This window comes from Crocodylus siamensis, chromosome 6 (genome assembly GCF_052110815.1).
Source record: "Crocodylus siamensis isolate JL-2025a chromosome 6, ASM5211081v1, whole genome shotgun sequence".
In the NCBI taxonomy this organism is placed as follows: Eukaryota; Metazoa; Chordata; order Crocodylia; family Crocodylidae; genus Crocodylus; species Crocodylus siamensis.
The window spans coordinates 87,274,858-87,302,740 of record NC_143400.1 but is presented as its reverse complement, the minus strand read 5'-3'; the positions used below and the strand labels follow the sequence as shown (position 1 = coordinate 87,302,740).

The 27,883-nt window shown below is 43.7% G+C and overlaps 1 protein-coding gene across 3 annotated transcripts in view; it reads right to left on the bottom strand.

Annotated features, from left to right (window-relative positions):
• NAALADL2 (N-acetylated alpha-linked acidic dipeptidase like 2) overlaps positions 1-27,883 on the bottom strand; it is a 1,083,795-nt gene that overhangs the window by 59,326 nt on the left and 996,586 nt on the right. For all 3 annotated transcript variants that reach the window (XM_090052131.1, XM_090052132.1, XM_090052130.1), the window contains one exon: positions 4,329-4,422. In XM_090052131.1, coding sequence (XP_089908257.1) covers positions 4,329-4,422 — 94 coding nt within the window. The remainder of the gene's footprint in view (positions 1-4,328; positions 4,423-27,883) is intronic.

Here is a 27,883-nt window from a genome sequence, read left to right as displayed (position 1 = left end):
GTGGTGGCAACCAATCAAGATGAAACCCAGAGCAGTAGAGGGCCCACAGGTACACAGAGAGGCCAACCCAGGTGCACAGAAGTGCAGCATGGGATGGTAATTAGAGGACTGCAGGAATTAATAGCAAAGCATCCCCTTGCACCTCAAAGAGAGCAAAGAAAATGAGGCTAGTCCTCACCCTGAGAGTTTAGTTACTACAATCTAAAACAACAAATAATTTGCTATATCCCATAATTGCAGTTTCAATTGGCTGGGTTCCAGGGACAAATTTTACAGGTATCATCAACATGGTATTCTCAACTCATTACCCTTTCCTTTGGAGCTAGAGCCCTTACCTTATCTCTGACAGTAAAAACTGGTAGCTTTGGGGCATCATGCTAAGCATATTTATTTGGACTAGCTTTGTTAATCTGTGGTGTGTTTTTGGTTGTCAGTTTATTTCTAGCAACAACACGGTTCATTTATGTAATGGAACTTTATACGGGTAATTAATGGGGCTAACTAGACAGTATTTTGTACCTGTGAGGAGCTCCATAGGCTTTCATGGCAATGATTTAGCCTCAGAGAGAAAAGGACTCCAGTATTTTAAACTGTTCTTAACACTGCCTTCCTGCTACCATTATAGATGCTGTAAGATCTCTAGGACCTGACCCCTTTGAGGAGCACAAAGGGGCTAAGCAGTGTGTGGCACGGTTTTAGGTGGTATTGTATGATCTCCAGGTGGGCTCAAGGAGGCATAATTGTTCTACCATGCCAGCTTATGCCCCTCCTTAACACAGGAGCAATATTAAGGGGGAAAGGAGCATGCCTGATGTAGTGATCCACTCCAGCAACTGCTAAATTCCATCTTAGGAAGCATTATCAGCTACCCAGTGGTTATTCACATTGTCCCCCAATGTAGCTAGCCCTCAAGAAGACCCCAGACTGCAATCTCTTACCCCACAGAGTGCACCCTCAGCAAGCCTGCAGATGACACCAAACCCGGGGGGAGTAATAGATATGCTGGAGGATAGGACTAGGATTCAGAGTGACCTAGACAAATTGGAGGATTAGTTCAAAAGGAATCTCATGAGTTTCAATAAGGACAAGTGCAAAGTCCTGCACTTAGGACAGAACAATCCCATGCACCAGCCCAGGCTGGGGGCTGACTGACTGGGCTGCAGCTCTGCAGAAAAGGACCATGGAGTGACAGTGTACAATAAGCTGAAAAGAAGCAAGTAGTACGCCCATGTTGCCAAGGAGGTTATTGGCATACTGGGCTACATTGGTAAGGGGGTTGCCATAAGGTCCAGGGAAGTGATTATTACCCTCTAGTCAGCAATGGTGAGGCCACATTTGGAGTACTGTGTTCAGTGGGGCATGTGACTTCTGAGGAGAGGCTGAGGGGATTCGGCTTATTTAGTCTAGCAAAGAGAAGACTGAGAGGGGCTTTATTTAATAGCAGCCTTCAACTACCTGAAGCGGGGTTCGAAAGAAGATGGAGCTAGACCAGAGGTTGTCAACTGGGGCTACGTGTATCCTTGGGGGTACTTGGGACGACCCTAGGGGGTACGCATGGCGGCAAAGGGAAGCAGTGTATGAGCAGTGTATGGTGGCGGTGCAAAGTGGTGAATGGTGGCCTCCACCGCCATGACCAAGCTCCCCACTCTTGCCATTCACCACTGCGTGCCACTGCCAGCTTCATGTCCAGCCAGCCATGAGAATCACCCACCCCCACCACTTGTACGCTGGCCATCAGCACCCCCCCCATCTGGAAGGGGGCACACTCCAGAAGGGGTACAACTCCTTAAAAAAGGTTGAAACCCCCTAAGCTAGACTGCTCTGAGTGGTAACAGATAACAGAACAAGGAGCAATAGTCTCAAGTTGCTGCAAGGGAAGTTTAGGTTAGATATTAGGAAGAATTTTCTCACTAGGAGGGTACTAAAAATGGAACAGGTTACCCAGAGAAATTGTGGAATCTCCATCCTTGGGAGGTTTTTAAGACCCAGTTAGACAAAGTGTTGGCTGGGATGATCTAGTTGTAGACTGTCCTGCTTTGAGCAGAGGGTTGGACTATATGACCTCCCTTCCAACCCTAATTTTCTATGATTCTATGATTTCAAGGTCTTACTAGATGCATCCGTCATGACGAGCTCACTGTCATATATTCAATTTTAATGACGGTCAAGGAAGAATATGAGAGTAAAACAGGCTTACATGGAAGAGCCTTGTTTTCAGAGTGTTTGCAGCACCTAAGTCTTCATATAAACTTGTGTGAATCAAAGCTCTTAGATGTAATCCAACTATTTGTATTTTCCATGAACCAGATTTGACAAACTGTCTGTCCCACTCTTCAAAATTAAATTTGTTTTTCTTCATCCCAGGCAAAATTTCAGAAGATAATTCTTGCATTTGATTCAAATTGCAACGTGTCCTGATTTTAAATGGTTTTAAATAAGGAACAAAGTTGCAAAGTGCCATTTCATAGAAAGGGCTTTAGTTGTCATCTGCTTATGAATGGATAGAATCATCTTCAAAATCCACATCTGTGAATAAACAGATATTTTGCACTGCTACGGAGACTAACTGCTTATAATAACGACTTAATTCTCATAAAAGCCTTACACATAAATAATTCCTGATTCCTTATTTAGTGTAATCACTACACTGTCTCTTTTCTCCCAAACTCTAATTATAGAAGATGCTGTCTCTGGAATGCAACACCATTTCATCTCCTTTGACTTCAACAGGACCTGAGGGCACCTAGCACATCACATGCTTAGGCTCTTCAAAATATCTACACTGAAAATCCTGTGAACATACAAAAGTTTTGTAATAGACCATGAGGCTCCCATGAACCAAAGCACTTAGGCTTGTGATTAATGACAAATATATAGACAGTTCCCCTAGTCAACAGAACTAGTGGTGTGATTAAGTGTTCACTGAACTGGAGCATGGCTCCATAGAATAAGGCCTAAGAAGCTGTGGGCTAAATGAATGGCATGGTGCCAGTCTGAGGGCCAGACTGGGTTCCACCCCACTCAATATGCTGGGATTGGAGCCACGATGCTCCATGCTGAGGTCCGCCCAGCTGGGATCAGGCTCTGGAGACCCTGCATAACCTTTGGCTGGATGGGATTGGGCTCCAGGGGCCTGTACCACCTCTGTTCAGCTAGGAGTGGCCTCCTGGGGCCCTGCACCACCACCACGTGGTCAGGATCAGCCTCTGGGGGCACACACTACCCCCATGTGCTTCCCTGCATAGCCAATCTAGAATGTAGGACCACATCCAATGGAGCTACCCAGGGATTTGTGGGAAGCCCTTCAGACTAGATGACATGGCACCGCAGGGCAGATCTGGTTCACAGGCTGAGGTCTGAGCACCGCTGCCCTCAACTATATCTAGTAACAGGTGGAGAACAGGAACACTCATGAGGTGTCTTATAAATGATAATGCCTCCTTTAAAGTAGCTAGGAAAAATGTCTTGTTGGTTTTCAAAATGAAGGGGATCATTAGGTGACAGTAGTCACAGGTAAGTGCAACACAAATTCACAGAAGACCTTATTAGGCAAAACTGCTAAGTTAATGAGAGCGATTCAATCAGCTATCAGATAAAAGTGCCAAAAAGACCTACTGAAGTACCTGACATATACAGGTGTTGGGTGAGCTGGGTCAAACTAATGCGATGCCTCTTCTGGCCATGTGCTGAGCTTAGTGTTGAGGCACGCCAAGCTTAAAGCAAAGCGCTGTTTGGTTCTGTTTTTTCATGTCTGTAAGCAGCCCAAATGCATAGACCAAGGTCATGCAGTTTCAAACACAGAGCTTTCAGGAACTGATCTGTAAATCAACTCAAGCAAATTATTTAGCAGTAAATTATCCTGCTTCCTAGTGGCTCTGAGAACAGCAGCAGGTTGGAGTGATCTGCTGCCAACGTGAACTAGTGCAATAAATAAATGAGCGAGATGGTCTCTCATCAAATGGTGAAAATTACAGAGCCTAAATGGTAATGAGGTTTAGAGCCCCTTCTGACTTGTGCGGAGTGCATTCCTGAGTGGAAACACAATCTTGCAGCTCAGTGACGGATGTTGTTTATCTTTGACTCTAATTATGAGATTTTAATACTAATTATTAACTGTCATAGTTAAGATCAGAAGAATGTAAACAATTTATGTCTCTATTAAGCAACTAAATTATGTTTCATTTAACACCATAATATGACACCGTTTAACTAATAAAATCAGCAGGTATTGTTTATACTGAAATTGGAAGTCTCAGTATTGGAAAGTAGATGAACCTTTTTTCCTCCCCTCATGTTAGCTGAAATTACTATTGCTCTATGAAAATTACCTTTAAGGCTGTTCTGAACTTCTAATGCAATGTCCAGGGCATTAAAGGGCAGAACTGGTTCATTGGCAATTTGCAAAGTCACCTCTCCCGTTAGCTGAAAGAAATCAAAAGAGATCAAATAATTTCTAACATGTTTAATACTCAGCATTTCTTTTGGAAGGACAGATCATTTCATTAGAGCACTTTTTCGGGGAAAGCTGAATAAAATGCTGGTAATGCACAGATTTTAAGGAGGACACTAAAAAATAAAACCATCAGACTCTATTAACAGAACATCCCATTACAAAAGGTTACAATTTATAACCATGTACAAAGAATCTGTTCAATCTTTTGCTTATATTATGGGATATTATGAGAGTATTTTTGTTTTGGTTTGTCTTTAATTAAAACATGGAGCAAAAAACAAAAACATCAGGCTAGGGACAAACCGATTTATGCAATGTCTGTCCCAGATCCCTTCCTGGTTTAAATTAAAACACAGTGACCCAGCATCCCAGATGCTGCAGCAGACTGGACTATGCTAGGTTGTCTGCTCCAGAAAACAGGGCTGGCCCCACCCCTCTGCTCCCTAGCCAGAGCTCTGGCAAAGACTGCAGGCACAGCAGGGTCTGCCTGGCTTCCCTCTGACCCCCACCCCCTCTCTCACCACTTGATGCTCAAGCAAGGATCCCCTCCTCCCATCTCCCTCAGCACGGACCCCAACCCCACAGACCCTAGGCATGTGGGCAGGCAGAACAGTGTCCATGTAGGTCTTTTCAGAACTAATCAACAGATCAGCTGGTAATATCCCCTTTCCTTCTTTGGAAAAAGCTGTTTAAGAGGAGCTTGAACTAAGGAGAGAGGCTTTTGTTTTCTTGTAGGGCTGCTAAACACTGTGTTATCAGCTCCCTGCTGGCTCCCTCTCCTGTCATGTCTGCAGACAGTATGAAGAAGCAGGGAGTGGGACACTGAAAAGCTCAGTATCAGCAACAGATGCATGCATTGCACACCACCACTTTGCCTCAGAGTGCTAGCCAGGGGCTGGGGTCTGGCAACACTCCTGTACCTGGAGCAGCGAGTGGGGAAAAGCCTGGGACTGTGAAGGTAGGGTCAGGGTTTAAACCCCTCCTTAATCATAGCATCCTGCCAGGCAAAGGGGTGAGCAAAATGCGGCCCACCAGGCCATTCTCTCTGGCCCACAGGGCTCATAAAAAATTAAGAAAATTAATATTTATCTGCCCAGGCTGCCTGTCATGCAGCCCTCAATGGCTTTCCAAAACTCAGTTTAAGAGGCACTATGCCCAAAAAAATTGCCTGCCCGTGTACCACGGCCTGGTCATGGCCTGTCCCCCCATCCCCAGATCAGCATTGTGGAAGGAAATGGAAAGGAAGGAAAGGGAAGGGAAGGAAAGGGCTGCTCTAGCACCCCCTGGCTTCTAGCCTGAGCCACTGCAGGCATGTGCCTGAATTTCCTCAGTCCAGAGGGAATGTCTGCACTTGCAAATCAGTTCAACCTAGGCAGGTTAGACTAACCTGCAAAGATTGAATCCATTCAGGCTCAGGCTGAATGTCTGTCCCTAGCCCACAAATTTGATTCTAATGCTGCTGAAGACAAAGACAAACTTTTCACAGTCTTTAATGGAGTCTGGAACAGGCTTTTAGCTAGGAGTCGCATAAATAAAATTTCATAATTTCATAGACATCAGGGCTGGAAGGGACCTCGGAAGATCATCGAGTCCAGCCCTGCGCCCAAAGGGCAGGAAGTCAGCTGGGGTCATAGGATCCCAGCAAGATAAGCATCCAGCTTACTCTTGAAGGTGTTCAATGCAGGTGCATGAACCACCTCTGATGGCAGGCTGTTCCAGACTTTTGGGGCTCAGAAAGTAAAGTTCTTCCTTATGTCCAACGTGAAACGGTCTTGCAGAAGTTTATAACCATTCGACCTCATCATCCTTTGGGGCGCTCTGGTGAATAAATATTCCCCCAGATACTGGTAGTCACCCCGATAAACTTATAGGTGGCCATCAGATCACCCCTGAGCCTGTGCTTTTCCAGACTAAAGGGCCCCATGGCTCTCAGCCTGTCATCGTAAGGTCTGTTTTCCTAACCTCTGATCATGCACGTGGCTCTTCCCTGGATTCTCTCAAGCTTCTCCACATCCTTTTTGAATTGTGGAGCCCAAAACTGGATGCAGTACTCCCAGGATTTGCTTGAGAAGCATCTATGGATACAAGCAAACGTTTTGGTTGCTTTACTAGCCACAGCATTGCATTGCAGGCTCACGTTCATCTTGTGGTCAATGATGACCCCCAAGTCTCTTTCTTCCATAGTGCTAGCCAGCGTAGCACTGCCAAGCCTATAAGGATGCTGCAGGTTTTTCCTCCCAACGTGGAGAACCTTGCATTTTTCAGCATTAAACACCATCAGGTTCTCATCCGCCCATTTGCTGAGCCTGTCCATTTCAGCCTGGATCGCCCTCCTGTCTTCTGGTGTGGATGCTTTGCCCCAAAGTTCGATGTCATTGGCAAACTTGGCCAGTCTGCTTCTGACTCCAATGTCCACATCACTAATAAAGATGTTGAACAATATGGGTCCAAGGACAGAGCCTTGGGCGACCCCACTGGTCACAGGGCACCATGACAATTGACTTCCTTCAATTACCACCCTCTGGGTCCGACCACAGAGCCAATTCCCCAGCCAGAGGATCGTAGTGGACCCAAGGCCACAATTGGCCAGTTTTGACAAGAGGTGATCTTGGAATACCAGATCAAAGCCTTTTTTGAAGTCAAGATATATGACATCAATCTCTTCTCCCTTGTCCAGGTGATAGGTCACCTGGTCATAGAAGGAAATGAGATTGGTCAAACAAGACCTACCTGCAACAAACCTATGCTGGCTGTCCCTCGGGATGTTGGCATCGGCCAGTCCATTAAGGATGGCCTCTTTAATAAACTTTTCTAAGACCTTCCCTGGGATGGAAGTCAGGCTTATGGGCCTATAGTTTGCCGGATCCACTTTTGTCCCTTTCTTGAAGATCGGCACCTCATTGGCTTTCTTCCAGTCTTCAGGCACTACACCAGACTGCCAGGAGTTTTCATAGATCCGTGCCAGAGGGTGGGCTATGATGCTCTCCAGCTCCTTGAGTACGCTGGGGTGTAGACCGTCAGGGCCAGCTGACTTGAAGGTATCCAGCTTCTCAAGGTGTTCCTTCATGAGGTCACCATTAATGGAGGGTAGGGTATCTCCCTCACCCAGACCTCCCTGTCCCGTGGTGGGCATGGGCGTCCCATGGGACTGATGAAAGACCGATGCAAAGTATGCATTTAACAGGTTGGCTTTTTCCTGGGCGTCAGTTGTCAGTTGCCCCATCTGGTTCAGCAGGGGTCCAATGTTGCCCTTGCTTTTCCTCCGGCTCCCCACATGTATCAAAAAGGACTATTTATTGTCCTTGATGCTCAAAGCTAGTTGGAATTCAATTGCAGCCTTGGCTTTCCTGGTTTGCTCCCTGCAGGACCTGTCCAGTGCAGAATAATCCTCCTCGGAGGTGAATCCCATCCTCCATCCTTTGTAGGCCTTTCTTTTTAGCTTCAGGAGGTCTGCTAGATCCCTGGAGAGCCAGGGGGGCTGCTGTGCCCTCTTGCTGCCTTCCCTCCAAGATGGAATTGAATTAGCTTGTGCATTGAGGATCGCTCCCTTGAGGAGCAACCACTCTTCCTAAACTCCCCTCCCCCTGGGCTCATGGTCCCTTAGGGCCTCACTGACAAGCCTCCTGAGCTTGTCAAAGTCGGCTTTCCTGAAGTCAAGGACTTCCGTGTTCCTGACTGACTTTCCAGCTTTACCAGCGGATGGTGAAGGTGATCAGCTCATGGTCGCTGTCACCCAGCTTCCCATCGATCACTAGGTCACTGATTAGGTCATCGCCAGTAGCTAGTACCAGGTCAAGCATCACTTTACCTCTCACTGGCCCATAGACTTCTTGAGTCAGGTAGAGGTCATCCACGCATGATAGCTTTGTGAGCTCTTGGATTTTGCTGAGTGATCCTCCCACGAGATGTCCGGGTAACTGAAATCACCCATGACAACCATGGTCCTGGAGCATGTGGCCTCATCCAGTTCCCGGGCAAACTCCTTGTCAAGCTCTTAACTTTGGGTGGGAGGTCTGTAGTAGGCTCCCATTGTTGTGTCCCCTGTGCCACGTTCCGCACGGAGTTTAACCCAGAGGATCTCCAGTCATCCACCCTGGTTACCAACATCAGCTTGCAGGGACACGTAGCTTTCCTTAACATAGAGAGCTACACCCCTCCCCGCCTTTTATCTACACGATCCTTCCTGTAGAGGGTATAGCCATCTATACCTGTGGTCCAGTCATGGGTGGAGTCCCACCAGGTCTCCGTTATCCCTATGACATCATAATTATTTGCATTAATCAGGAGGACGGAGCTGAAATATTACAGCATGAAAAAACAAATATATGACAACTTGATATGAATGTAGGTTGCCCATGTGATCTGGTTTGGCCAGGGCACTCCAGAATTCCATAGCCTGGTCCCAGCTGGTTGGTCAAAAGTCCCAGGCCAAGACCAGAGTTTGGCGGGGAGGTGGAATGGCACGGTGGACCAGGCAGGTGGCTAGGCAGGCACCACTGTTCCTGTGCAGGAGCAAAGATATATCACTTGTGGGCCAAGTGCCACCTGCTCCAGTTTACCCACCTTGCTCCCACCTAGAAGCACTGGTGCATGCCTGGCTGTTTGCCAGGTGTAACATGCTGCTTTACCTTCCCACCACTCCAGCCTAGTGAAAATTTAAACCCATTAAATGAATGTCACAGCTCAATTTGCAGTGGGCAGTTGCCTACATCACATCTCACCACTATCACTGGAACTTTTTTCGACAATCTCAGATGTGAAGCCATGGACTGGATGGACCTCAGAGACCAATGTTTTTTCCACCTGTAAAAAACCTCTCCAGCTCCAGGCTTAGACACAGTAAAGGATCCAGGCATGGAAACCTATATTGCTGCTTCTGTGCTGTAACTATTGTTTGATTAAAGAGAGGATTTCAGTCTCCAGGGCTGTCCAGCCTATCTCTATTTACTAGCACTATAAAAACACATTGACAAAAAATATAGAAGAAAAATTCACTCATCCTGTCTGTCACCTGATACTGCAAAAAAATGCTGCAGGGGTATTCTCTGAGATGGAAAAAAGGACTACCAGAAATGGTGAGAATGCTCTTGATAAAAATGTTGAATAAAAGGAATCATACTGATCGATACTTCCAGAAGTGTCAGAAAGCATTGAGATGATAAAACAGACCCTCCAAAATCTGGTTGTAGAGACTGAAAACTGCATTTTAATTCTACAATATAAGACAACAGGGCTAACTACAATTGAAAACAATACCACAGGAAATGAAAAGGGAAAATCATATTCCTCCCAGCCTCCCTCTCCTTCAGAAAGCAGATGAAGATGAAATAACATAAAAAGCAGAGGCTTCCTGGTAAAAAGAAAAAAGGTAAATGGACTTGCAACAACATTTCTAAAAAGGCCATAAAAATATTGTATTTGACCTCGCTACTGACTGATTTTTGCACAGAGATAGAATACACTACATCAGTCTGAAACCCACATCCAAATAGAGACCTATACCAAAGCTATTAAGATTTAAATAAAAAATATTGCAAAAGGCAGGGAGAAAATAATGTTGAGGAAGAAATGGTGGGAGAGGAGGAAGCAATGCTATTCCAGGACTTCAGCAGGAAAGTGAAGAACTGAGGCACAACTGCAAGAAACGTGGGCAAATATCATTATAAAAGACCTGGGGTTCTATGCAATGATCCTTAGCACAGCTATTTTTTATTCCAATTTGTTATAACACCTTACTGGGACAGGCCATCACTGTCTTGCCCTATGAATGCTTGTAGGTCATTAAAATGTCTCTTTCAAGACATATATTGAGATAGACAAGTTTGCGATCAAAGAGCATTTTTGTGGCACATCCTAAAGCTGGTATGAAAGAAAAGCAGTTTATGAGTGAAAATTTCCTGGCTACTACAGAAACCTACAGAATATGATACCACTCCTGGTTCCTGAGCACTTGAAATCCAGCCCTAAGGTCTTTTGAAAATCTGGTTTTAAAAGACCAAAATAATGTTCATATCGTTCCTCATGCTAATCTTGCATATTCTTTCAAAACACATTGGCCTTAAGCTTTAACTACATTACAGTATGTGTACACTGTTGGAGAACAACAACAGTAGCTCTAAAACAGGGGTGGGCAAAATGCGGCCCGCGGGCCAGATGCGGCCTGCCAGGCAATTCTATCCAGCCTGCGAGGCCCCTAAAAAATTTAGAAAATTAATATATCTGCCCCTGGCTGCCTGTCATGTGGCCCTAGATGGCTTGCTGAAAGTCAGTAAGCAGCCCTCTGCCGAAAATAATTGCCCACCCCTGCTCTAAAATAATGATAGTACCAAAAAGAAGGTCTTTGGACATTATAAAGATACCGTCAGAGCATATATATGTCCTAACTACTGGGACAGTGTCTGAACTATTTCCATGCAAATCTTCATTGGCTTTAATTCCATTAATAAAAACAAGCCATAAATTTGGATTTATTTTACACTCAGTCTCTGCAAATAAGGGCTATGACACAATCTAGAATAGCATAGGCAATAAGAGTAGAAAAGCACTGGGAAAACTTCTTTTTGATATACCAGAGGTATTATGAAAGTGAAACATTACAGGAAGCCATCTCCCTGTTACCATCATACTTAATAAGATTAACTGCGATTATGGTAAGTTCTTCTTCCTATTTATGTTTCTTGAAAGCAATTTTAATTTCACATCTTCTTAACTACAGAAGGCCCATGCCTTTTTTGTGCCATCCATCAGATTGAGCTATACCCAGAAAAAGCCTTCCAACTGAAGCAGTATGCATATCTCAGAGTATCAGTTTTACATAATTCTGTGGACATTCTGCATGTTGGTTAATAAGGCAATAGCAGTATTTATTAAACCATGTCTTGGGTAAGTTAACCTGAAGAAATCAATCACTGAGAGGAAAGCTCAGAGCATTGATTTGACCAGAGTGAGTAATAATGCTGCAGAAACATACATCAAGCCCACGTAATGCAGCAAGACAGAAAAGGCCACTGATTTTTTATTTATAGTCTTATTTTTGGATATTCCATCCCCAGAGTACAATATTGAATATACATGTGAAATAAAGACATGTTTCTTTTCCCTTCCCCCTTTGAAACATGGTTCAGACTCACTACTGAATTATTAAATGCAAGAATACTTTAGAAAGGACTAAAAACAATATTCCTTTCATAAACTGAAGTATTAACGCAAACCAACTGATTCCACCACGACGCTAAATCAGTTATAACAATAATGACAAGTCCACAAATAACAGTTGTACATAATAATCCATACACAATACTTGATGCAACACACACAATTATCCAGTCTAAAGAACGATGTTATAGTTCAGATGCTAATTGATTATGAGCCATTTTTATTCTGTGATTTAATCTGAAGAGAAAAAAAAAGCACTGAATAAAATTTCTATTATGTTTAAGCTTTGGGTATCTGTTGAGAAATTGTTTTCTTAACTAATCTATAACCTTTATAGTGCAGTTCCAATTATTTTCAAGAGAAATGCTAGTATAAAAGATAATGATAATGGCAAAGTGTTACTGTATATTACAAAAGAAATGAAAGGGGAGTAACGTAAGATTAGTTCTCTCAACTGCTGCTATACAGAAAGAAGTTTGGAATATTCAAAATAGATTTTACTTTTGTAGTTCATAACCATATTTTTTCAGGCAGTTGCAGAGACAAAAAGGAGCTGGTAGAGGCTATCCTACTGACAGGAAGCTACAAGATTCTGAACAACATAAAAAAGCACCTTAGAAAGCTCTAATAGCAAACAGTAACTAAGAAATTCCCAGAGATGAACTGTATGCTGGATCTGGCAAATCACCTTTACTAGGCTTAGCATTTTTCACTTGGAGCCACTGGTTTTGATAAGACAGACACCCGCCCCCCATAAGAAACAAAACTATTTAGTATTTCTGCATCAGTCCTTAAGTTCTTCTTGCAAAGATATGGTTCGGTAAGCTGACACAATCACTCACATGAAAACACAAGATTTAGTTAAGATGAATGCTACAGATGCCACTTCTGGGCCAAAACAGAAACCTGGAAAAATGTATCTGGTTAAAAAAAATCCTCAATTTGTTAAAAATAAATAAATGAATAAATATTATTCATTATCCTGCAGTGTAGTTTGGTTCCAAAAGCAAGAGACAGATCAAACTCCAATCAAACATTTCCTTTAAAAAAAACCACCTCATTATTTGGGGGTCAATGTCATGATTTTGCAGACTCTTGTGGATTTGAGCCAGAAAAGTTTACTGTGGAAAAAAAATCCTTTCCAGGCCTTCTAGGATGCATGGAAGTTCACTTAGCTGAAAAAACATAGAAGAAAATCCCATGTAATGGATATGGCAGACTATGGGTTTTATTGTGATATTTCTCTGTTAACTGTGTTCATGTTGTTCGTGACTCATTTTACATCATCTGAATGTGCACAGGGAATGAAGGGTTAAGTACCAGGGATGCTTATATTCAGGGAGAAACAAGATGAACCTTTAGCATTGAGGGTCTTGAATAGCTCTGTTGACATATTAATAAAAGGTGGGATGCCCAATGCCCAAGAGGTGTCCCTACATGACAATGGAAGAACAGGCTGGAGGTAAAGAAGCATATTAGCTTCTTCTAGGCCAGGGGTAAGCAATGTTTTTTGGCCGGAGTGCCAAAAAACCCACAATGTCTACCTTGGAAGGTGCCGGAGTGCCCACATGCTGGAGTCCAGAGCAGCTGTTTGCAGCCTTGTGGCTGCAGATGGCCCACAGAGTCCAGTCTGCTTGCAGCAGGGCTTGCAGCCTCCCAGCTGCCTGCTGGGAGCAGCCTGGGCTCTGTGGCTGGCAGCAGCTGCTTAGAGCCCGGGCTGGTGGTGGTGTGCCAAGCAAAATGGCCTTGTGCGCCATGCTCAGCACGCGTGCCAGGGGTTGCAGACCCCTGTTCTAGGCTGTCTAAAGGGATCTGGGGACTGACTGAGACAAGTGAAGGAGCTTTGGGGAGCTGGAAAGACAGAAAAGGGAACAGCTGCATATCTTTAAGGGTGTTAGAGCTGTGTGCACTGAGTTATGGACAGAGCGCTTGCTTTACGCTTTTGGCGGGGGCAGAGAACCCCTGGCTCAGAGGCCTTTGCCCCAATACATGCTTTCACTGAAAAGATTGTTTGCTGTCCTGCTTGGACCTTTGGCTTGTGCTCAATCCCCACACAAAAAGAAGTGATGCCCCTCTTCCACGACCTGGATGCTAGCAATTTGTCAGGACCTCAAACGACCAGGAAGACGAGAATCTCGGAGTAGAAAGGAGCCAAACCTTCCCCCTTGCTTTTGAAGTTGAGCCTGGGCTAGATACAGGGGACTGTCTTGGAGACCAGATAAGGTCATAGCAGTCTCAAGCAAGCAGCCACTGGAGGGCACTCCGTGACACTGGCCAACTTCTTATATTCAAGGGGGGTATGCCTACATGTGCATATTAATGTACTGGATTTTATTGCTCCTGGGCACACATTTGACTGTGTACCCAGGGACTGCAGCATGTTGAGTGGGGTCAGAGAAGCCCTGGCTGGCTAGAGGCTTAGGGGGGCCAGCCTGCTCTCTGGGGCAACTCCCTCCAGTTCAACATGTTGGGCAGAGGCTGGCTGGGCAACAAGGGTGCTTCAGTGAGAGGCTCCCTTGTGGCTAGCACTGCACTGAGCACCTTCATGCCCCAGCCAGCCAGGGCAGCAGCTACATGTACCTTGCTGTGGAGGTTTTTACTTATGTATTTATAAGTACTATCCTGATGTGGAGTAAAGTAGTCTACTCCAGCTTAATAGGGACTCACACACATGTGTGATGTTTACTGTACAGCTAACTGGTCTACTGGGCACTAAACTTCTTGTGTAGATGCACCTGGGAAGAATTACAGCCCACTCCCCACTTCCTAATACCATCCAGGAATGACAGCATGAGAAAGTTTATGTTAGAGTGTATTTGGCATCACATGGATGCTTGGATTAATTTTCCATTTCTCCAATGAAAGAGAAACTTAGCACAGCTGTTTCTCAGGAAGCTCTGCCTTCTTGCAATTTTGCCCAAGTTATATCCAACTCACAGATCTAAATGCACTATAAAAGCCAACATTCGGGGACATCATATGCATTTGTGACACTCCCTAGAGGACTATGTGGCCATAAAGCAATGAATGAATTATAGTTGTCTCTAGATGTAGTTTTTCACCAGTGACAGATACAATATTGGTAATATTCTTCATTTTGTTTTTTCATCACTCTCTCCAAGTATAACACAATCTACTATTCTATTGCAAATTGCAAATATTCTTGACTTTATTAGTTCTTTCACAATATGTATGAGGGAATCTAAGTGAATGGAAATTGCTTCAACATAGGGTGGCCTTTTCACAGAAGTGAAGGGCATACAATAGCATTGTTTGGCCATTGAGACAAACAACAGGGGGGCATGTCACAGGCATTACACAAAACTAGTGTGTAATATGCCCTAACCTTTCCTACTGTACACACCTGTAACAGGGATCCCTCACCCTGTTACTAGAAAGCAGGGCAGCCCCTTTCAGGACAGAATCTTCAGGGCACGGCCTGCCAGCAGATATGGGGTTAAAGGGTAGCCCTGAAGGCCAGTCAGCTGATTAGGGGCTATCACATGACTGGGAGATAGCTCATGCCAGAGCGATATAAGCCCTGGGTTCAGTCAGCCCTGGTCAGCCAGCTCAGGTTGTGGTGGAGTGTGGGCTCCTGAATGCCCAGAAGACTGGAAGAAAACAGGTCTGCAGGCTGGGGCACAGGATAGAGTGACCTGGAGAGAAAGAGACACGGGGTAAGCAGGCATGCTGCCTCTATTATTTTTCTTCTTTTTTCTAACCTGGGGCTTAGCATTTAAGTTATAGTTTAAATTGAGGTTTGGGTTGGAACAATAAGGGGAGGTTTTTGGAGGTCCCATTAGTGCCAGAGAGACACACAGTAGTCTTGAGCCTGCAGGCTCAAGGTTCAGGCAGTTACTGAGCCCGGAGTGTGCAGAGAGAGAGCTCTACGTGACTGCCATATGGGGGCCTGGGGCCCAGAAACGTGTAAATGTGATCTAGAACTTCAAAGCTAGACCCGATGCAGCAGACCTAGGCTAGATGGCCCATCTAAAGTAAGAGAATGGAGGCCAGGGAGGCCAAAGGCCCAACATTGATGACCGTAACATCTGTGAGGTATAAGGCATGGTGTAGGGGTGGCATGGAGCCATGCAATTAGCTCTTAAGGCAGGAGCTCCTCATTTCTGGGTGTTGTTTGGAGCAAAGACCAGATCTGGGAAGCCCTGGGGCAGCTTCCCCTTTGGGAAGAAACAGAAGAAACATAAAGACATGGCAGAAGAGTGAAGGGGAGACTGTTCTTGGAAATGAATCAGAATAAGGGGGACTCTGGGGTGCCTCCAGGAGATTCAACCACCCTGTGGATGGCACCCTGTTACAATGCCACTAAGTGCTCTCCTATAGTACATGCCACAACTGTCATGTATGACCATTTCTTCAAATACCCTTGAAGTGTCTATCCTAAGACCTCTAAGATCTTTCACCACACTGTGAAATGTATAATATAAACAATAAAATCCAAAATACAACAAATATACTAAAGGCAACTAGCTGTGGCCACCTAAATAATCCCACAACAAAATCATTAACTCATCTGAACACCTGGTTGGTCGTCTTGAACTAACTACAGCAACTCTATCCCAGAACAAAAACCTAAAAGAATGGATGTTTTTTATAGGATCATTTAGAACCTGATATACCATGAACATTAACAAGATCCACATTTGTGAACTACGTATAAAAATGCCAAACTACATTGTTTTGTTTCTAGTGAATGAATTTTCTTGGTTACCAAGACTAAAAAGAATGAAGATGGCTTGTCAACTACGAAAGTCTCTTTTGAATGGTGTTCTAACATATTCAATATTTACATAGTTGATGGCAATCCAAGATTTACATTGGACTGATCCAAAACTTATTGGATCGGGGGATCCCCCAGGGGGGTGATGAGAAAGGGGTGGGAGACCCCTCCTGCGATGTGGGTCATGGCAGGGGTAGCCTGCCATGACTCCAAGAAGAAAAGCCCTGAGAACAGGACAAACTTACCCCGAACAGGTACAGCCAGGCTGGATGAGCTGTGGAGGGGTGGGGTGCCTGTGCAGTTCATCAGCCGCTTTTCTCTGAGGCTGGGGCTGACATCATCAAAGAATGCTGCCTGGCTGAGGTAAAAGCCAGCAGCAGGGAAACAACTCGGGGGTGGGGAGGATGGGACACAGCAGGGAATGAGCTGTGAGACCTGTTCCGGGCCTAGCCAAGGCCTCCTGACCACTGCAGGGAGAGGCCAAAGAGGGACCCAACAGAGGTGTCCGGGATATATTTATAGTGATACATCAACCTGGATGGCAAGGAAGATGGATTGGAGGAAGATGCTGAGGGACAGCAAAGTTGTTGGATGCAGGATGCAGAAGTGGGGAGTGGGTGGAGGCCCCTCCCTGAAGTTTCTGTTATTTTCTTCTCTTTCAATTTACTTAAAGCCCTAGAGGCCAGGAGAAAGGGCACAGGATATACGCTGAGGGATGAGTGGGCCGGGGCTGCTTGGGGACCCTTGACGCTAATAAACCAACCCATCGCCGCAGTTGTCTCACTGCCCAAGTAAACCCGTGTGGTGGAGAGGAAAACTGTTGTGAACACTGAGGGCCAGAAGGACGTCGTGTTCTGGGTCCCTCTCACTCTAAGTGGAGTCAAACTGTCCATCGTCCGGCTGTTCCTACAGGCTGATGCATGGCTGGGGTATAGGGGAGGTGGAGCCCCAGGAGCACCGGCTAGTGATGACGTCCGGCACATCCCCCCCCTGCAGAAGGGAACCCCACTACTGAACATAATATCCAAGATAAGGCAGGCGAGTATCAGGGTATTCCTTCGGAAGAATGCGACCAAACATGCTGGCAGCAGGAGCAGCCTTCACGGCAGGCTCTGAGCTCCCACTCTAGGGCCACACGAGAGAGCCTCCATGAAGCCAGGTGGGTACAGACCTCCACTGACTTCATCTGATATGGGATAAAAAGGCCCTAATGAATATTATTGTGTCATTTTAAGAAACTATTTTCAGAGATTCATTTGCTAAACATGGGAGGTACTATAGATGTTTATTTTTTATTATCTCAAGACCTGTAAGTACAGTTGGTCTGGGCTGGGAGAGGATCTTCTTTAGGTAAGAGGCAGGGGAGCAGGGGTTTGTAGGTTAGAATGTTTTTAATGTTGTGGTATTGTTTGGGGGAATTGTTTTGTTACCTTATTTTATTACTTCATTTTGTTGTTTTTTTCCTTTACAGTGGATGGACCCAAGCGTTTACTGGGAAGGGTGTCATATAAACCAAATAACTAAATGGTCTTACTTATTATTGAGCTTAGCCTTCACCTTTGAGTAAACCATTTTTTTTTTTTTTGGAATCTGTAAAAGTCCTAAGTTGGTCACTAAATGTTAATTATTTGGAAAAGAATGTGTTTAGAAAAAACAGATATATGTATTTACATTAGTTATCTTTGGCTTAGAGCAATCATGTATAAACTAGAAGGAACTGTAATGAGTATGTGCACTACTTACATGTATGTTAATTAACTTGCTTGCCTACAGTTCCAAAGTATTTGTTATTTCAGGCACTGATATGGCCAAAATCCCACAACTGACTGCCCTGTTTCTATCTGAAGCCCTGCTCATTTCAACAGGCTCCACACACGGATTCTCGCAGAGGTCCTCTTGCAAGACTATGGAATATGTTGGCAAAGAACCAACTTACAAACCTGATGTGGAGAGGAAACCACCTTTTCCCCTTTCACCCAGCAGACAACCTCTCCATGAACACAAGCCACAGTAGTATAGAAATCCTGCTTGCAGTGAGATGCTGCAAATACAAACTGAGCGGCCAAAATGAATATCAGAATATTATGCCTGTGGTACTGCTGTTTTAGCAGAGTTACTCCACACCCTGAGAATTCAGACCGGTGCTCTCAGTCAACTACCTATAGTGCACGCCTCATTGCTGTGCGCGTTGAGCACATCATTGTAATACTTCAGGACCTATTTCAGTTATTGAAGGGTGCAGAGTTCCAACTAGGCACCTCCGAATCATTCATGAATCAAGTTACAAACAAAATAAAAAGCAGGTAACTGCCATGTTTAGGCTTTTGTGAACGCAGCTCTTCAGCACTGCTTCTCTCCAATTCCATCTGCTGCTGCGAATTAGGAACAGGTACTTGAAGTCTGAATTGTGTGCTGGCACCTCCTTTCCATTTCAGTCAGTGTGTTACTTAGGCTGTACTACTTCTCCTCTTGTATGCTCTATCATTCTGTTCGGTGTTTGCTAATACCTTCTAGTCTTCTGTGCGATTAAAAAAAAAAAAATCTGATCTGCATGCATGTATCGCCAAGTACTAGAGAAAACTGGCAGATGCCAAGCAGCTGATTGTACCCAATACCTGGCATAAAAGAAGAATCTGACAGTAGCTGTGCCACAGCAGATTTGAGACCTGGCTTGCATTTCCAGCTCTTGCTGTAGATTGATTATGTAACCTTGTGCAGTGGATTTAGACAAGATGGTCTAGTTTCCCTACTTCTAAAATAGGCTCCATTTGATTACTCAACTCTTTTGCTCCGTATCAATAACCCTTAAGGTTGGCAGTTGGAGGGAAGGAACAGAGAGGTATCGTGCTGGCTGGAGCAGTTGAGCAATAACAGGAGGAGGATTTGGGATAGTTTAAGCTACTTTAAAAGTAAATCACAAAACACACACAAATCACAAAACCATTCACCTCTGGCACATTGCTTTTATATAGCTTAGCCATTATTTCCTGTCTTGCATCTTGACCCTGTTAGTTCTTTGCAGCAGGGATTACATTTGTCCATGTATGCAACCTGTGTCCAGGACAACGAGTCCAGGGCCTGATGGGGCCCTTTGGGCACTACCAAAGCACAAACATCAACAGGAAGATGTCCTGACCTTAATAAATAAATCATATTTCTCTGCCTATATTGAGTGACTTCCAAAAGAGAATCTGGCAATTGCCGGGGTGTTCAAAAATCATAAATCCAGGCCCATAAAATAATATGTTTTTAAAATAAGAAATATGAGCCGGTTTGGTTTCTTTTCCTTCTTGTTTTTGGAAGATATTTTTCTTCACATTTTGAAGTTTTTTCTCGCAACCATGGGGGTTTTTTTTCCCTCTCCTTAACACACTCGGGCAATAGCGTGACTCATCAGTCAGTACTTTAAAAAAAGCACTGAAAATAATGGGATGTGGAATCTCAGTGTGCTCTTGAAGCATTCCTCACACAATCAAGCCTCACAATACCCATTATTATGCTGATTGCCTGGAGAAGAGTTAAGTGAATCACCCAAGGTGATACAAAAAAAGACTGAGGCAAAGGCAGACACAAGATCCCGTCACTATGACTTCTGGTCTTCTGCTCCAGCCTTAAGACAATTGTCCTTCTGTGCCTGTGGGCAGCAGAGTCAGAAGAATCTCCATTTTAAAAGTACAAAAGAAAAGTCAATCAGGCTTAATCTGGCTTGTCTATGCTAGCTAACTTGGGCTGTTGCAAAATCTGGTGTTAGACGGCAGGCAGGACAGATTTGCACCTTATAGATGAATTAATTCAGATGCCTATAGCATGAGCTGTGGCATGTAAGAAACACAAAAGAAAGCAGGATGAGGATTTTTGCTTAGACATCCTTGTTTGGGATGAAGATTGTCAAAGCACAGATGGAACACTTTTTTTTTCCAACACAAGTAGCTTCGTATGTATTATCTGTTCCTACAGTTCGAAGCAGCCTCAGCACCATATTGCCAATCAAGGATAGGAGTTGGGTATATCTGGGCATTTTTAACACTCAATTCAGCACACATTATCTGACAGTTTGCATTTCAAGTCAGCAGAGGGCTCTCTTAGAGAAGAGTACAATAATTCTAAGGCTATAACAGATGAACTAGAGCATAATAATTCACAACAGATAGTTGTTTCTGAACAAGAGAAGGTATGAATCATATCATGAAGTGTTATAAATATTATATGCATTATTCCAAAGGAAAACATTGCACATGATTTCAATTTGTTATCAGATCAGGAAATACTGTTCAGGAAGTAGAAGTGTTAATGGACAAGTCGTGTGTGTGTGTGTTTGTGTACGTGCATCCAGATGAGCATGGCTGTGCAGTATATATATATGTTATACACAAAGTGCTACATTAAAGTAACTTCGGCCGCATCCACACGAGCATGGGCGTTTGTTTCCCCGGGGACAAGAAGCAGGGGCCAGGTTACCCCGGGTGGGGTAGGGGAGGCTGGGGTCAGTACTGGGGTGGCCCCAACAGCCTTACCTGGGGTCCTGGGAGCCTCCTGGGGCTACAGCAGTCGTGATCCTGCCACTCAGAGTCTGGTTGCAGCTGCAGCCAGGCTCTGGTTTGAGCAGCGCGCGCTGCCCCCGCACGTGCCACTCCATTTTTGTTTTGGTTTTTTGTGAGGGTTTTTCTTCCCTGGGATGTCCCAGGGTCACACCCCACCTCCTGTGCTGCTGCCTTGCAGTGCGGAGAACAGCTGAATGTACGTCTGCAGTGCCAAATACTGCACAGCCACGTTCATCTGGATGGGGCCTTTAAGAGTGCAGCGTTAAACTCTTCAAAGTTAGAAGCTGAGAGTGACAGAATTATTGTCTATACAAGTTACTTCAACCTCTTTGAGAAAATTCATTATGCTATATTCTTTAATTACATGACTGCATACTATTTTTTCCAGAGGACCCCACTTCACTCAGTGCACAGAATGGATGTTGCTCATTTAATGAACAGCTATTCGATATTTTGTTTTATTCTTATTGTCCAGTGTATGGCCCTAAGCATTATTTAATACATACTAGGCAGGCTGTGCTCTGAAGACAGAATTATTGATTTCCTCATGGGCTGTTCTATGGTACTCATCACTATAATATCCAAGAGGATCACGACCATTAATTAATCTATCTTCACATCATCCCCATGAAACAAAGGAGGTACCATCATCTCCATCTTGTGGATGAGAAATGTAGTCACAGACCGATTAAGGTGAAAAGTCTCCTTTAATTTTGGGTGCTCACTTTGAGCTGCCTAGGACTTAATTTGTCAACATACTTGGTTATTATACAGTACTTCGTTAGTTCAAAGCACATTTTTTCATTGACTGCAGTCGCAGCTATGAAACTTCAGCAATTCTACAATCAATCTAGTCAGGAACCTAGAAAATAAGCAGCCTAAATATTGCGTTTTTTTTTTTTTTAAAAAATGTTGTGTTTTTAGGCATTTATTTATACACACACCTGCACATACATCTAGGCTGGCATTTTATCAGAAGACAAAACATACATCTATTCACCCTCCCCCCACCGCACTTTAAATATTTTGAATTTCTAATGAGCAGATCATCTCCTATAGGACTAATAGTTGCATTCCTAGGGTTGGACAGATGGGCAATCAAACCCCAAGCGCTGATTTGTTTCTCGGGAACCCAAGGTAGCAGCACGCGAAGTTCCCACAGGGGGTGAGATAAGACTCTCTAAGCACTGAACCCCCATCTCCTCCATCTCCCCAGCTCTCCTTCCTCTCTGGTCCCCAAGTGGACCAAATTCTTCGCTCGGCCTTTGGGCATAAAGGTCACGTAAACCCTGCTCTTCAACACTCAGATACACGTCCTATCTGCACCACAACTGCTTGTGTCACTTGGGGATATGGGTAGCGAGATGGATGGAGTCTTAACTTCACTTTCCGAATATAATGGCCAGGGCAGTCGAGCTGTGAGAGGAAAACAATCTTCCCAGGGTTCCTGGGAAGCCTGGCTACAGGCTTGCTTCTGCAGAATGGTAGCTATAAAGGATGTGCGCTGGCAGATCAACACAGAACAGAAACAGCCTGCAAAGACTGGGGAAAGCACACATGCCCCTTGCACCGATATATTTTCTATTGAAATCTGTAAAGCTCTAAAAATATAAATTGACAAATAGAGAAGGCGACTCCTCCAAACTTCCTCCTTTTAAGAAAAGAATATTCAGCCCCACTTAGATTTTTTCCCCAGACTGTAGTCTATTCTAGCAGAGTAATGAACAGGCAACGAGGAACGGATACAATAGAATAGACAGACCTTTCTTATGACATCCTTCTGTATGCCAATAAAATCATTGCGCCACTACATGGCCTCATGAGTCTCTCTGCTTCCTTTTTAGAGAAAAAAGGCTTTTTTTTAAAGAGTTTTCAAAGTTTATAGTAGTATTAATACAACTCGCCAACTGTAAAGCTAGGTTACCTTGGTTACCATCCGCAGGCCTGCCAGTGACAAATATAGAAAGGTCTTTTTGTTGTGAAATCCCAATAATTTTATAAAACAGCTCTCTCATAAATCCAGATGCTGTTATTTTATGAAAACTGACATTTTAAATTCTAGTGTCCATTTGAGGGTGAGGGGGGAAAAGGGGTTGAAATCTGCTAGGCTCTTTTTTAAATAAGCAATGTCTGAAGCTGATGAGGAAGGGAGGTGGATAAGCTGCTATAGAAGCCATGTAAGACAGTCAACGAAGCCAAAAAAATATATATACAATTCAGAGATATGTAATTCCTATTAATTGCTTTAAACCCAATTTTAAATTCCAAACTCTTTAATCACAAGGATCATACATTAACATAGCCCCTTCCTGCTTGAAGAGTCCTGTAATTCATTACTAACTTAAATGGATACATGAATTATAAATTAACTTTTCTTGATTAGTCATTGAAATGCAGTCACATCTAAAGATGGCAAGTATTTCACATCAAACAAGAATATTATGTCACAGTTTAGGACAATATTTTTCTAGTGTAAGCTATTTCAGGGTGGAGTTTGAGTGACACTGGAGTTAGTTACCTTCCATAGCATATGGTTATGAAAAAGCAACATAGGCTATTCAAGGGCTGAATACAATGCCAGCACCTTGAAGATCAAATAGATAACACTTCCAGAAACAGTGTGTTTTTCAACATTACCTGGGGCTTTGGCTGAGCAATTCTCATATATAATCCATTTCCTTAAGTACTTACACATTTCTTAGAAAGCTCCAGTTGAGTACTGACTCACACTCAACTTGTTAATTCATGAGATCTGATAGGTCACAACACAATATGGAAAGTCATAGCTAAGCCAAATTACACCAGTGTTCAATTTCTTAGTGACTGGTGTCAACTCATCTTGAGTTCACTCCAAATGATGTGTGGCAAAAGAATGGATTTGATTATATATGCTTCCAAGAAGTAGTTCTGAAGTGCTACAGCAACTTAAGTTGCATCTTGTCAAGAATCCCTTATATAAAAATATTATCTTGACCACCATTTACTCAAAAAAACCCCTCCTCATATGCTTCAAGCAATGCACATGAATGAAATATTTTGCTGAACTGGGGTCTTACACAGGATCTTCCATCCAAGGACATCAAAGTGCTTGCCACATTTCCATTTGATCTATAAAAGCCATACTTCTGCTGAATCCCTAGGATTCAATCAACCTGAAACTTCCGGCATTCTAAAAAAACTAGATAATAGTCACGAGAGGCAAGCCGTAATGGAAAATTCAGCAACAGCAAGTTTGAAGCATAGTTTTCAGAGTAGGCCCTGATAGCATCTTTCTAATCACTTGCCATTTACAGAAATGGATTTGATTTAATTGAAGTTGTAAAAAAAAGGCTCTAATCACACCTCATCAGCATACACTTATTATTCAAAGGAAGCCATATGTATTACCAAGCACCCTTAATTAAAATAATGCATATAATCTGCTTCAATACCTAACAGTCTTTCTCCTTGATATTATCGCATAGTAATTCTTTTTTTTTCCATTGTTTTTTTAAAAACATTTTTGATCTATTTCTCCTGGTCACCAATTTCATTTGTAGACTCTTTTCAGTGTCACTGTCATGATGTCGGGTACATCATGTCGGGTGCTAATATAGCACTCTTCAAGCCTCAATACTTAGCAATGACCTTCAAAATATAAAAGCATAAGAATATACATATGCCCTGACCCGGTGTGGAAGTTAGAAAAGAGGACCTGTTTGCCATAGCACATAACCTTACCTTACAGGCTAACTGGATATGAATTCTGACTTCCGAATGCCCGGAGCCCAGGAAGAATGGGAACTAGGAAGAAGTAACTCCTAGGCCTATGGAAGCTAAGGGACTGGTGAGTGTGAGGGACAGTAGAAAAATTAAGGAAAAGAATGACAATGAGACACTGAACAAGGGTTGAAGCAATGGCACTTTGGGGTACTGGACCCATGGAACGTGTCACAGACCCTGCATGCCCAGTACTACGCTGCATGCCCAAAGACGACAGGGTTGGTTTTGCATTCTCACTCCTCCTCAGTCTCAGAGTACCTAACAAGTTTAGTGGTGATAGTGGAAAAATATTGCTCTTTTCCATGCTGCCCATTCTTGATGCACAGATGTCTCAATTTTTCCGCTTATGTCACCCTAATCAGTGGAGACTGGAGCACCGGCGGCTCATTAAAGATGACAGACTGGCCCTGAGGGAGACAAGCTAGCCTACCACAGCACCGGGATACCAAAGGAAGAGCAAGTGCGTAGGATTGCAGTTCTTTGTAATGGAAAAGACCTGTAAAGATTATCAAATCTTCCCTGTTCAGGGAAGAACAGATCAGACGTGCAATTGATAAAACACACAGTTGTAATAAAAATACAGGGAAATGCAACAGAGATCCCTGTAGTACCCCACAAGGAGAGAGAGTTTGCCAATCATTGAAACAGAGCTAAATTTTCCTTTCAGATGCATATATACACATACACACAGACACCCGCCTGCCCCCCCTCCGCTCCCCATCAGATCTACTAGGACACACACGCACATACACACACACACCCTCCACTCCCCATCAGATCTACTATGGTTTTGTACATGTTGCTGGTGCTATAGCTGGAATAGACAACTTCTGTACACTTTTTGCAGGTACTCTTTTTTTTTTTTTGTAAGATGTATGGCAATATCGTTTTCTAGAACTAAAATATTACTGTTTTATTTCCAGGGGTGGAGTCAGGATTTGGCAAGTGGGGGGCAGTGCAGGAGCAGCTAACCCCTCTGCCAAGGTGGCTGCACCCCTACTCCCAGGCACCTTCTGCCCACCCACACCAGTAGGGGCACACCCTGCTGCAACAGCCTCCAAAGCACATCCACTCCCTTCCCTTTCCCTGCCCCTCCCCTACTACTCCTACTGCTTTCCCTGCGGTCCTGGGGGGTCTGAAAGGTCCAGAGCTGTTCCTGTCCACTTTAGCTGGACTATATGGGGCTAGAAACAGTAACAGCTGTAACAGCAAGATGGGTAAGGAGTGGGCTCTCTCACCCTGCCTGCTGCCCCTGGGGAGCAACCACGGGAGGGGGAATACCATGCTTATTGCCTCTCCTGCTTTCAATGCTCCCAGCTGAGCCCACCCCAGGAGCAGCTCTGAAGTTTCCCCCTGCCCCAGACCATGGGAAAGGCAGCAGTGGGGGTGGGGGGGGAAGGGGAGGAGTGGGTCGTGCCTCTGAGCACAAAGGAGGTTGAGTCTTGCATGCTTTGAAGACTTAAAAAAGGTCCCCAGAGGCTCCCAGGCTGGATCTAGTCTGAAAGGGGGTACCATTCATGCCACTCTACTGCCTCCAGATCCACCCTCCTTTATGTATACTGAGTGAGACTAAGCGTGCACCAGACTTATACTAATGTTGAATTATGTATATGGGAAATGCAAACGAGACAATACCTCCAAATCATACTCCTGCCCTGCAGTGAGACGACATAACTTAACAAATAAAGAGAAAAAAAATATTTGTTTGATTTATTTTTACAATAAAATATTAATTAAAGAAGCATATGTTTAGAACTGAGTGAGTTTCTCTCAGACCTGGTAAAAATGCCAGGGCCAACAATCTCCTTGAGCCTTAGGGAATCTCAGGCCAGTGACTTAATGGACCTGGTGAAGTATTTTATAATTAGCCTCCATGTTCCTGAGGCTACCAATTTACCTAAAAAAGGAACTTTTCCTGCCCTTGGCAACAATCTGTCCCTTAGCAACAAAGAATAGAGTACTAAGCAGCAATATTTTTCATTTCAGTCTTTACAGGACTTGGAAGAGAAAAGAGTTGTAGAAATGCAACCTGATATAGATCAAGGCTTAGGATTCATATGAAACATTAACAGTAAAACTCCAAAATGATTTGAAAGCAGAAGTGAGGTATAGGCTTATGTTTGGAGCCTTATTATGGTAAAAGGGGATAAACACAGTCATTCAAATTGTGAGGACCATTTCATTCCATTTACCATCTTCCTGTATGTGGATTATTTTAGGCCAAGTGATATACTACCATGGGCTCTCTATTAAAACAATAAAGGCAGAATCACATAATAGCGGCTAACTGCAACCACAAAGATTAAATAAACACATATTTAAAAGGTATCATCTTAAACTACTGTAGAAAATACCATTGTTCTGTCAAACAACAGCTGCTACTGTTAAAAAAAAAAAATCAATATTTATCCCCAGTTACCACAACATGGTAACTCCAGTTATTTCCTATTCTAAGCATTTTGTTATTAATAATAGTTTTCAAGAACAAAAAATATGCTACATGCCTCACAAAAGAAGTGAAGAGACATTCCCGTCCTTGAAGAGCATGCAGACTACCTTGAATGGGATCCAGCAAGCTAGTGTCAAACAGAGAAGCATAGATAAGAAAGATGAAAGACAAGGGTGACAAAGAGATCATAAGGTTACTCCGTGATACGCCAGGGTGCCTGCAGCATGGAACGTCTTGCATGGATCATGGCTGAAGGCATGTATTCCTCTTGCTAGCTGGTTTTCTTTTGTGATGGTGTTGCTTTTTTTCTTTTTCTATTTTTGGGTTTTGAGGACTATGTTTTCCTCCCGCTTCAGGCATCTTCATGGAAGAAGTTAGCTTTTTGGTACGATTTCCATGCAGTAAGGGACATATTTTAATCAGAAAAGTTTGGGCATTCCAGACAAAGAACCACATGGAAGAAAGCCTAGGGCATTAGTAATAGCATATAATTAAACAGGATGAGACGTAGAAGATGTGGAAGAAGGGAAACACAAAGAGAGGAACTGATCTGAGACACAGGCAAATAAATCGGATGGAGGGTACAATACAGAGCCCAGAGAATATCTTAGAGGGTGACAAGATGTGAGGAAGTTCATTCTGACAGTGTTACTATGGATGGATTGGAAAGAGGCAGGGTTAGTATAAGAAAGGGTTATGAAAAGAAGTTTGCAGTAGTCAAGATGGGAGAATTAAAAATGTAGATTTTCCCAGGGGGCAGGAAGGAATAGGAGGGTTTTAGAAAA